We start from the raw sequence: 12,708 nt of genomic DNA on the forward strand, positions 1-12,708 counted from the left end.
GGTTGATTATTCGATTTTAAACTCGGCGCCGATGCATTACGGGTATTTCGCGCATGCTCTTTCCCCCCTTTTTGTACCCAAATTCCAATTTCCAAACGGTAGGTATCGGCAGGAATTTACCGACGCGCCGCGCGCGCTGTTTTCCAACCCCAACCCTCGCGACTTAGGAATGAGCCATTGACTCATGCCTGATAGCGCCGAATGAGTGTCCCTCGACACCTAATGTTCCTGACTCAGAGGGAAATTACCGCATCCTAAGGAAGAAGTAAGGTTAGTGTACCGGTTGTTGACTCTTTCCCAACTATTGACATTTTTTGGTTGCAATATCTGTTTGATCTTTACTTCTAAATTTACCAAAATTAAATTTTTAGTGTCTAACTCTCTAATAATTCGTCTTATTCATCGAAAAATTCACAATTTGGACCGTAAATTTATAATTTTCGAGAATACAAGGGTCAACAATTGGGTCTAAACGTGTTAATAACTAGTACTGTTAGCTTGTGGCTATCTGAATATCTCTTCGTAACGGAAATTTTCGAGCATTGGCGTTAATGCAATGAAAGCGATTCGTTTTCGCGTTCAACCGTTTCTTTGTGCCTTGTACGGTACGAAACTTGTGAGTCTTCGCAGGACAGAATCGTTTCCATACCTTCGGAGAAGAATAGTCTATGAAATTTTCGACGGTTCTTAGAAGTGCACACAACCTTTCGCACTCAGGTAGTATTTTTTTCTGGCAAACTGTAGGGGAGTGTGTAATATATACGTATAGGAGGGATATTTTAAAAACTCACATTGGCGAATGATCTTTCAGCTAACGTTTTGCGTTTCGAGTTCTGCCGCAAACTGCGACCAAAACAGAATAACTCGTAGGTAAAAATTATTGTATAAAAATATTTATAAGAAAATATTTATTCGAGATTTAGTTATTCGTCGCGATAGTTGTTGGTGCATTTTAGAAATCTGGTTGTACATCCGAATAACGACATATGTATAGGTACATGAACGAGGCGGAAAAAAAAACAGGAAACGGAAACCGCTGCTGGAAGGAAAACCAGCGGCTGGTGGGTACGACGAAAACCGTACGTGGATCAAGCCCCAGATATTTGAGTCGAAATTCAACCGCTCTGTAAATCGGCGCAGCAGCTGCAACACAAAAAATTTCCTCACCCCGCCAAGCAGGTCAGTTATTTACGTAGTATTCTTTGGTGGAGCTTCAAGGTCAAATATTGAGTGTATAAAACGTGGTGAGTTTCATTTGTAAGAATAAGCCCATGTGCAGTGAATGCATTTCAAATTCAGCTAAATGGTTTAGAAAAATTTTCACTTCACTTGAGATGCACATGCTGGTTTGATGTGTTTCAAGCACGAGGTCACATGACCGATTTAAGAGTGCTTACGAGAATCCATCCCATTTTTTCTTTATAAATTGGTTTGACTCGAAATTTTTTTGTGATATGATCGGTCTGACGTTAATAGGTGCGCTATAGTTAACTAGGACCGACAAATTATTCCACGATTTAATAATCGAATAATTTGTAAAACATAACCTCAAACCCCGTCTCGCAGCCAAATCAACCGGCGAAAAATTTCTACGATATTTATTCAGCCTTACAACTAGCTAACCAGAGCGTATAACTTTCTGACAATAGCAGGATCATTTTACAAAAAATTCTCAATCGATTTGAAGTTTTTATTATCCCGATTTTCGTAGATCGTACTCTTAAAATGGTCACGTGATACCATCCTCACAACACCTTAACTCTTTTATGCACATATTTTACCTCACATGCGATTCACTTGAAATTTCGTATGTATTGGCTTTTGGGATCGCAGATTACGAATCTGAACTCGAAATTGGAAAATTCAAAATGGCGGATCCAATATGGCGGACGTAAATTCAAAAATTTATTTGATTTTGTTAAAACTTCATGTTACATAGTTTTTGGGATGCCCGATTTCGAATCTGATTTCGAAATTTGAAAATTCAAAATGGCGAATCCAATATAGCGAACAAACAAAAACGACAAGAAAAATTTTTCGGCGTGTGTTAAATTTGTATGAAAATTCGCATTCGGATTTTCATGGTAGATTAGCAGAAAATGCTTCTTTTCTTGAAAATGTACGAACTTTTACCATTTGTGCTATTTTTGCAATAAATAAATAAATAAATTTCATATATTTTTTAGACATGGAAATATTTCAGGGGCCATGTAGGACCAAAAAACTTGGGGGTTGTTGCCAAAAAAGTAGTTAATGAATAAAAAGCTGCTGCTGCAAAAAAAGGTGGGACGCTGAGGATCCCAGCGCGAATTAAAGGGTTAATGTATCGATAACGTTATCGGCGGTATGATAATATGTGAACAAACAGTTGACTCGTTTACAAATCATCGCCACAAAAAGGGATCGAGATGCGACGCGCCGCTGCTGTGGACATCGAATTTCGCGGCCAACGCCCACTACTTTCATAAACGCGTGCGTGACGCTCGTCGTCAACATGATAAAGTACCGATGTCCAATTAATTTGTTTTCGAGACCGTTATACTCAGTCTGCAGACCCAAGGACGCGATCCTTGGACCTGCAAAAAGGGGAATTCGCGTGTCTGTATAATATCTATAAGCATAAGACAGTTCGAAAATGAGAATACGCGGGGTGAGAATAATACGAAAATAAGAATCTATAGCCTCGCCTTACGCAAGGTGGCTCCTTATTTATACCGCCATAGATCGATACGGTTTTGATACAGGTTGTATGTTACAGATCAATCAAGTTCGGTAGTACGTCAGCCTCTATACATACATTACATCTGTCCATCTTTCTTATCAAAATGTGACAGTCGATCTTCTTGATAAAATAATCGAACACCCAGTATATATATTTCGAGATAAGATTTCAACATTAAATCAGCTATCGTATTATTTTAAGGTGAAGATCAGTCTGAATAGTGTTGTTTGAAAGTTTTGAGCCTTTCTCAATTTTTATCGAGATCATAATAGTTTTACAGGTTCCATGAACGGTGCCGAAATTTCTGTAAAACACAAAATGTGTCAATTCAAATATTCTAGTGTAAGTTTAATAATAATGAAGAAGATAAGTTTAGGTAAAAATTCAATACTTTTATTAAAATTCGTAGTAAAAAATTCTACTGATTCTTCCATATTTTTTCATGTTATATCACTGTAATATAATATATTTATTCATCTTGTTTTTGTATATATCTTCTTATTCTATCTTCGGTTTGCTAATAAGGCTACATGTGAGAGATTGTAAAGAAAAAAAATTAAGATTGCAAACACAGTTCTACAATTCAGGAAAATCATGACAATATTAATTGAAAAAAAAAATTAAATAGTCGACATCCGACTGTTTCTTCCGGAATCGTGAAATGGCTCGTATCATGCGGCATGAAAGTGAACTTACGCTAATCACAAATAATCATTAACCCCAATCGTTTACAGTCGTGAGTATAATTTAAATGCACATTAGAAATGCATTGTATCTAAGGGAGGGCAACATTTGAACGATGGGGTCATCAATTATCAATCACTGCGTAATAACTTGTGGTTTTCCGCGTCATACGAAGCCGTTTATAATCGCTCTAAGAATGCATCGGAGTATCCTTCCGAAACTTCTTAGCATCGTGACAAATTTCATCTCTAATCGAAGCTATAAACCGTTGTCTTTAACCTGTTTACCTATAATAACAATCGTCGTACAAGTAGGTGCATGCAATAATGAGGGTGCGAGTACTAAAAGCCCGCTTATCATACGTGTGCACAGACATGATGTACGAAAATAAATGCGATAATTGACGACGGTTACATAGCATTGAATAAATCACTATGTCTAAACAAAATTAAATTATCAATTATCCCAAACGACCCTATTTTTTCCGCAGTCTGAGGTATGGCATTTTGTTGTATTTTTCTTGTTTTTGTTCTTTCTGAAGAACTCGCACACAACTGAACATTTTTTATACGAAAACGTCTGCGTAATAACAATCACAAGAAAAGTTTGTTCAACTTACAATTAATTCGAGGCTGGCAGTTAATTTATCGGTTATGCTCTATTTTGGTCCATATTTCAATCCATTTGTTCTGCCAACCTTGAACCTGACCCTCGCCTCGATCAAACGACGCAGTAGAATACCTTAGATATATCGTACAGAACATGTATACAGTTTCATCCAATTTTGCCACACATAAACGATACATTCGGTACCCTGCATGTAGGAACAATTTTAGACTTATTAATGACATCAATAAAAATCCTATCGGTGACTGCGGTAACAATAGTGATAATAAGACTGACGTAAAAGTAACTAATTTTACCTGTTACATCAAATGTCAATAAATCATCCAGGCAATTATTGCTGAAACGATAAGAATTACAAGGTCACGAGTCTTCACCGATTCCGATTATGGAAATTGAAAGCAATAAAAAATAAATAATAATATACAAATAAAATACACACCAAACTTTGAACAATCAAGACAGCAATTTTTCTAAAAATTAAGAAGCACGCGTGCCCGTACATGCGGTGAAAAATAAGTAAATGAAAAATATAATGTCCGAGCGCATAAATTCGAGGACGCTTTGTTACTTGTTAGCGTGGTGGGATATAATTAGTACATATTAAATGTAACTTAACCTGGCCATGAAAATAAGACTCGTACTTATAATTCACTTATACGCATGAATAGTGTCCGTGTTGTGCAAACAAATAGCAAATTGTTTACAGGGACTAATTTTGACCGCACTGTCGCTGTTGCACTGCGAACAATTACTGGACGCTTTAACGAAATATTATTACGTATCGCGTCCTGCCTAACTGTACGCTTTCGGCTGTACGATAGCGTGACAAAAATATTGAAGCAATGAATTCAGGGTGACACCAATTGGTGCTGAATGAGAAAGACAAAAAAAAAAACAGAAAAAAAACACGTTCAGACCGTTGGACAAGATTTTGCGCCTATTGGTCGCTGTTACATTATTTTGACTATGTCAACTCTCACAATTGGACTAAAGTGTCGAGATACATGGTATCGTTCTACAATATTACTGTCTGCAACACTCATTCCGTTTTGGATATTGAAGACAAAAATTGACTGAATTATATCTCAACAACTTGAATTGATTGGCGAAAAGGTAGTACGAATTGATATGGTTGAGATGAAAAACGATATTGTTTCCAAAGACATTTCAATATCCGCATTTCCATAATAAAAAAAAAATAATTCGGTAGCGAAAAAATGTGTTGTCACTGTATCTTCCGATTCAACTTGAAATTACTCCAGACGTTGACGAGAACTTGTTGAGTTGAACATTTGTCGACAGGGTCTGATTAATTTCATACAGTTTTGTGGAAGCGGCACTACATTACCGTATAAAAGATCAGTGACTAATTGGTTTGCAAAATGATTGCCGAAAGAAAGAATTTTTTTTAAATTAACAAGTAAGTTGATATCGAAAGACCCGAAGTTCAAGGAGCTTGATCAACTTGGTTTAGATGTAATTTAACAACGCAGGTACAATTCTGTCATAATAACTTATATACAATTTCATTCAGCTATATCTACAACCGCACGATCATTCCGGAATTAATTACGTATATTCACAATAAGGCGAAACCTACCCCCCGTATTAAGTCTTGGGCGTAGGCCATTTATCCAGTAGATTATCACCGCGGTGACGTAAGAAGAGATAAATAATCACTTTGGGTAAAGCACACAGTCCGGGCGATGTTAATCACCGTTTTAAACCTCCCCGTTACAAATCCTGCAAGTTATCTCCGACGAGTTTCGGATACAGCTGACGGTTCAGCCGCGTTTGGGCATCGTGGTCGTCGGTGGCTACCGTCGTGTCTAGATAGATAAGCTCCGTCTTCTGCCGTGTGGGAACCGTGAATCCAGCCGACATCGGTTTCTGAAAATTTGCAATATTTAACGTTACGGAGGGAAATTGGAATGGGTACGAGGGGTTAATCACTCATCGATTTGATGATGTCAAAAGACTTCAAAAGATTACAACACACTTTATGGGATTTCGAAGGAATTTTCAAAAGATTTCAACAAATTTACAAAGATTTCAAGTGATTTCAGACGATTTCCGGAAAAGTTTACATCAGATTTCACGAGTGATTTACCCTCAGGATGTACATATGCCATCGCGAAGTCCAGGACTTTACGGGAATAGACAATTCATGCTCTCGCAGACTGACACTAGTATATTCATTAGTAGGCTAGATACACCAGTGAATGAACGCTCACAATGAAATGCCGTCAGCGGATGATCAACCGTGTTAAAATCACTAAGTACACTTTTACTTTACTGCAGTTTCTTTGTTATCGGTGGCTGTTTATTCACTGGTGTACGGTCATCACATTTGACATTGTCATTACCACGTCTACTCTGCCCCGCTTGTGTAAGCAGTGGAGAACGCCGGCGGCAAGGACGATCAGTGATCCAAGGACGAGTATGGCGATGCTGGTGTAATGTCCGAATTTCGAGAGTTGGATAAGTAGCCTGAGTGGAGGAGCCAACTCTTCCGTAATACCGGCGTGCTCGTTGAACCAGAACATCGGGAAGTACGTTCTTGGCACCCCGCTGAAAAGGCTGCATACGCAGTGAGCGAAAATATTACAAAGAAAGTTTTATTGTGCGATCAGTCTATGGGTTTGGGTTGGTCATTGAAATTGGGCTTTTCGTCCAAGGTGTAGGTATGTGATTGCAGACGGTCTCTGCTAGCATCGCTAGTTCCCACGAATGATGGTCATTTTGTAATTGCTTCGTAATATTACGTAGCTCCACTTTTGACTCGTTCGGCCATGTAATTCATTAATATTTCTATATCTATAACACGAATCTAAACGCGCTACAAGGAGTGCCAGACATAGGCGAGCCACGGCCGCACAAATTATAGAGTATCGTAATGCTCAGGGACGAAAAACACGATTTCTGGGTCAGATCAACGTCTCACTCTCTGTATTAGGTTGTGTAATTGATCAATCGAGCGTTAACATTTTCACCTATGCAGGAGAATGTCCGTGCAAAATTTAAAAAATAAAATTGCTCATTTTGCCAGTTCTTGTGTTACAGACTTTTGCGTTTCATAAGAGACCCAGATCCTCATCAGAGTCAGGAACCGGGCATGTGCGAGTAAAACTCGCGCCCTAAGTTTTCCCTACAAACTTAATTCTTTTTTTCATGCAATATTACTACAAATTAACTATTTTCGAACTTTCTAATTTACTTCTGCTTTGAGATCTTGCTTCTCTCCAAATTTCATAATTCTAGGTCAACCGGTAGTAACCTGATTGTCTTGACGGACGGACAGACGGACAACGAAGTGATCTTAAAGGGTTCCGTTTTTTCCCTTTGAGTTACGGATTCCTAAAAATCGCTGCATCACGTGTCCGAAACATCAGTTTCAACTTCGATCGTTTTAGTATCATTATCCGTAACTAGAGTGACAGCACATTTGAATAGATCTTTAACGTAGTTACCTACCTTAGGGAATCTGAGGGCTGAAGGAGAATATTGACTTGTAGACGAGCTGCAACATCGATGGGTATTCCAGTTTTCTGGAACAGAATTTATCGTAATGTTACACTATATGTAAATACATGCATGGTATACTCTCTAATCACGTTTTCCTGAAAACCGCCTTAGTGGCATTCAAATGGACGTTCCATTTTACCGCGTGAATAGTAACAGTGGTCAGGATAATCGAATACTATTTCGGCAAATGAAGTTTAATGGTCGGGTTATATATTAAAAGTTGAAGGATTCGTCGCAAGAGGTACAGTTTGAGACAGTGTGTAACCGTAGCTTGTTTGCGAGTGTAACTCATTACACTCCTGTATTAAGCCATTTAGATCGGACCCGGCCGATCATTAGAATGATATGAAGAAGTCATATATTTTTACGCTAGAAAAATTCGTAGAGAATGCAAATTCGAAAATTTCAGGTGACTTGAAAAATTAACGAGGGAGCCAGGAATCGGAATTTTCGAATTTGCATTCTCTGTTATGTATGAGGTGTAATGAAATGTATAACCTAGTGTTGTGCTACGACGCAACAGCTCTTGAAACCGATTCTTCGCGACGTTGGACAAGCATATCTGAAGTCTCATATCCTGTGGTTATTCTCGTGGACTTCCCCGCGACTTTTTTCCGCTTTTCATATTCGTAGATGGACATGTAGCAGTATAATAATTATCAGCTCGCCATTCGTTCTCTCCCCACAAGTTTCAGCATTATCTTTCTCACTCTTTCGCCCAATTAAGTCTGTTTCTGATAATACTTCGGCTGACGGTTTTCTCTAATTACTGTTACAGAACCTCGAATTCAACAATGTCTTGATCTTCGCGTTACGCGTCGCCGTTTCCTTCGCTTTGACCGATAACAACGTTTCCGCTGGCATTCGTCCCGCACTGCCTTTCGCCTTCTTTTCCAAACTGTACGTTCTCCATTCTCACGCCAGCCATCCTTTTTCCATTATCTTATCTTATCTTACCTTTCTTGGAAGCTGAGCGCTCTTCTCACTACCTACCCGACTCGCATTCCATCTTCTTCTACTTAAATCTTCCTATCTAACCGCACGCATCCCTAATTTGTCCTGTATTGCAGACCGGCCATCGTATACAACCTGCATGATTTTTCCGTACGGCGATAGTCGTGGCTTTTTCCTGTTAGTCTTTTTTTATTTTATTTTTTTTTTCATTTTTATCTAATTTATATTTCCGGATACGCGTTAAACTTTTCTGCCTAAAATTTTATCTTTATAGTGCTATATTATTCCCGTGTGGAATACATCCTCACAGAGGTCGAATAAAACCGATGGACGAGAACTATTGAACGATGCGTTAATTTCAGTTAATTAATCCTCTCTTATCTCTCTTTTTGTACTTCCAAATATCCGTAAGTACAGAGTACAGTACAGAGACTTGACTGTATATCATTTTTTCGCAATCATATGCAAGAAATATGACACGTTTAAAATTTCAAGCAGTTACTGATTATGCGCTGCTATTTTTAACTTCTGCAGAGTGTATCATCAATCGCATACAGTTGTCATGCATTTCCTACCACTGTCGCTTTTATTATCGTCACAGCTTTAACAACGCACTTGAGACTGTAGCAGACCAACGTTCATCCCTAATATACGTATGTATATGCAATGTTGGATGGATTCCATTGATGCAAATATTTTCTTTATGTCCCAGAATTAGGTCTCCAGGTATGCAAAAAACTGTCAATTCAACAGACACGCGTCACCGTGCGGCTAAACAATGACGAATAAAATAGATTCTGCACGGATGAGTGTGAAGTTTGGAAAATGAGTTCAGACAAGTGCTGTAATTAGGCGAGTGAGATATTGCCCATCTGTACGTTGTCACACGCTATTGTTTTGCAATACCCGTGGCGGAAAATTTGCTTTTAGAGCAACAAAGATTAGATCATTTAGACTCAATGACGCAGTGCGTAAAATTGAGTTACTCGACAAAGCGCACGCGCCAAAGTGAGCCTCAGTTTGTAAAATCTATCATTCCGGTTGTGCGCATGCGTCGACATCGTTTTACCTCACTGTTTGGAAATGGGAAACTTTACGCACGCTTCACAGGCTCTTCAAGCGGGTTTTGGATAAAAATATGAACAAACGTAAAAAAATATAAACAAAAAATGAAGATGAAAATATTTCGCGGCGCACGTGTCAAACCAGCCATGCTATGCGCAGAATGAATAAGTGCGACTCACCGGTTCTAGCGTGATGTGAAATCCGTGTTTTTCGTCGTCGGGGTTCATTCCGGCGATTTGTTCGCGAAGGATGGGATCAGCCTTGTGGAAATGCGGCAAACTGACGAAGGCTGGCGCCCCGTAGCGACATGCCGTAACATTGATGAGGCCTGAGGGAGTGCATTCGCCATTGCAAAAGCACTGACCTACGTTCACGACGTCCGGATCCTGGGACTGAGAATTCGCCTGCCTCTTGGTGTAACGCCTCTTCGTACTATTGCTCAGGGTCTTGTCGCCGATAACGTATTGCTTACCCTCGATACCGTTATACGTCATCATTCCATTATATTCGTAAGTAAGCGGCCTGGATTTGAAAAAAAATGTGATTGTTGTAATAGTTCACAGTAAATAGTAACGCAGATTTGCATCCGACAGCGGATTCTAAAAACGCTAGAACACATAAATTGTGGAGTTGACTGATCGGTCTATTGTAGTCATATACGGAATATTAGAACACTTAACGATTAGAGGAAGAATTAGACAGTTGTTGTGTAACATTTCATTGTACACGAAATTTGGCATGAGTTTTTAGAAGCTATGGTGAAGGCCTCGAGCTTATCTTATCATGACTTTGATATTCGTTAGATGCACGCGGTTTGATGCTGGAAGCCTTTGTTCGTTGCATGATCTTATCATCTCCCACAATCACGTTATGATCGAGCTTTTCATTATTGCAGTGACTGACGTAAGTCAGAAATAATTACTTTGTATAGTATAGAATAAGAAGAGGATGGAGGGTCAGTACACTCTGCAAAGTGCAAAGTACTGCGAGGTGGTCCAGAATATCGTGCAGCCAATTTATCAAGATGTCCAGTTTCGCTAATCAAATTAGATGACTCATGCACTCGTAGTACGGCTGTACTTACAAATCATTTAACGTGTGTATTGGGATTGTCACATTGCAACGTGTGATCTGGTGGAAGAAAATCAAACTAATAGAACCAGGCAGCAGGCTGACAAATGACCGTTGATCGTCTTTTTTCGCGCGTGGAACAGGTAAATTACTGATTACGTTTAATTAATTTATGTGACATGAGTAATTTGAAACCCCAAGAGTTACGATTTTCCTCCGTTAAAATTAAAAACTTAGGTTATGTGGTGATAAAATGACGCCAACCACCAGACTGTGACGTGTGATGTGGATATTTTCCAGTATTACGAGTTACATGCAGTGATGAGATATTGCGCCACAAATTGATGGTTAACCACCTGCAAATATCGGCTGAGAAGAGGGTGATTTCATCGAAGTTCCTGTCAGGTGGCCAAAATTCTCCAGCACTTCCCTCTACCGCATTGCAGGGTGCATCATAGAACGACGTTGTATTTCTGTAATTCCAATTCCGCAGAATACCGATATTCATGATGCTGTCTTGACCGGTCGCCATATTGAAGTGGCCGTCGAACGTAGTAGATTCATTTCTCTACGAACAAAGTAATTCCTCATTAAAATTTATGTATACAGAATGATTGTGTAACAGCCGAATGGTCCGTTGTACTGCTACAGTGTAATACGCATGCGCTAAAATCCGAGAGCAGTTGCTTGTCAGGGTGACCAACCGTCATAAATTCAGAGGCCGGATCGATGCGACGTTTATAACAGTTTGACAGCTGTCGGTGTTGAGCACAACTACCGCTGACAAATGTCGAAATCTTTGAGGTTACGTTCATGACGGTTGGTCGCCCTGGCAAGGATCTGCTCTTGAATTTTAGCGCATGCGTATTACATCGTAACAGACGACGGACTATTCGGCCATTAGATAACCACTCTGCATCTGTTGTTCCTCCAACAATCTCTTCACATTTCGTTGCAAAAATAGATCGGTCAGACTTACAGTCATTTTGTAACGTATTCTGGGCACCAAAATCGATGAGCAGACGAACATCACATATAGCTCACAGATGTAAGTAAGGTTCTTATGCAAATGTGTTTGTGTGAATTGGAAAATGAATGATCATAAATAAAAATGCTAACGTAGAAAAAAGATGAAATTATCGTAAACTCAACGTTGGAAACCTTGATTAATCGACCGCAGTTTCGTAGTTCATCCGTAATGCGGATTACATCGCGGGGTTTGCGGCAAATTTTTTTGCAACCTTGTTTTTTAGCGCTCGCAAAAAATAAATATACTGTGAGGTAATAGCTACCATGTAGAACCATCCGAATTTATCGAACGGCGGAAGGTCGACAATCTTGGAAATTTTCCCCATGTTAATCAGAGTATCTTCGTAGCCGGTGAAGAGAAGCTCATCCACGGTCTTGGTCAAGTGGATGTGTCCGATTTTTATCAGCATCAGCTCGAACATCGTATGCCAATAAAAGGCCCAGTTGCGAATTCTGTGCACCGCCGACTGCGAAACAGAATAACTTTTTTCATACCGGGAACGTATTAAGTTGATAGCAATGAAAGAAAGAAGGAGGAGAAAATCGAAAAGATTTTCGCAGAATATCAAAATGACGGTTTAATATCAATTATAAATGCATATGTCGATGTAATCGCGCTATTAAAGATGTACTGACTACACATTCTCAACCGGAAGTGACTCTCGTTGATAATACTGAATACTTTGCAATAAGCTTGAAATCGGAAAAAAACCAAACACAATAAAGACGATGAGTAAATTAAATTTGAATAATAACAATATACAAAAATTATCAATAAATTGTTTAAATATAGCATTGCTTAACGAATTTTTGGGGAATGTTATTTTTTTTTTTGTCATGCAAAATGAATTCGTTCACTTTTCCGTTACACACGAATTTTTAAAGAATTTTCTCATTGTTTTGATATTTCCGTTTTCGAAAGTTTTTAATCTTAAAAAATGAAGGAAACAGCGTGAAATTTGGACAAGTTTTCGTGAAAACGTTGTACATTACAATCCAGAAGTTTCCGGGGCATTGAATGAACGGTTTCG

The 12,708-nt window shown here is 38.9% G+C and overlaps 1 protein-coding gene and 1 long non-coding RNA gene across 6 annotated transcripts in view; one reads left to right on the forward strand and one right to left on the reverse strand.

The window, feature by feature from the left end:
* LOC124300948 (uncharacterized) lies at positions 1-9,961 on the forward strand. The gene is made up of 4 exons (XR_006907369.1): positions 1-270; positions 812-870; positions 995-1,244; positions 9,225-9,961. It is a non-coding gene; the product is annotated as an uncharacterized LOC124300948 (long non-coding RNA).
* LOC124300944 (protein croquemort-like) overlaps positions 5,489-12,708 on the reverse strand; it is a 25,811-nt gene continuing 18,591 nt past the window's right edge. For 3 of the 5 annotated variants that reach the window (XM_046755457.1, XM_046755456.1, XM_046755455.1), the window contains exons 5-10: positions 11,941-12,144; positions 11,005-11,216; positions 9,757-10,099; positions 7,508-7,581; positions 6,382-6,613; positions 5,489-5,923 (exon numbers count right to left, since the gene is read on the reverse strand). In XM_046755457.1, coding sequence (XP_046611413.1) covers positions 5,768-5,923; positions 6,382-6,613; positions 7,508-7,581; positions 9,757-10,099; positions 11,005-11,216; positions 11,941-12,144 — 1,221 coding nt within the window. In that variant the 3' untranslated portion in view covers positions 5,489-5,767. Of the gene's footprint in view, positions 5,924-6,329; positions 6,614-7,507; positions 7,582-9,756; positions 10,100-11,004; positions 11,217-11,940; positions 12,145-12,708 lie in introns of all 5 variants that reach the window. The other 2 variants (XM_046755458.1, XM_046755459.1) reach the window with 2 other exon arrangements.

This window comes from Neodiprion virginianus, chromosome 3 (genome assembly GCF_021901495.1).
Source record: "Neodiprion virginianus isolate iyNeoVirg1 chromosome 3, iyNeoVirg1.1, whole genome shotgun sequence".
Lineage (NCBI taxonomy): Eukaryota > Metazoa > Arthropoda > Insecta > Hymenoptera > Diprionidae > Neodiprion > Neodiprion virginianus.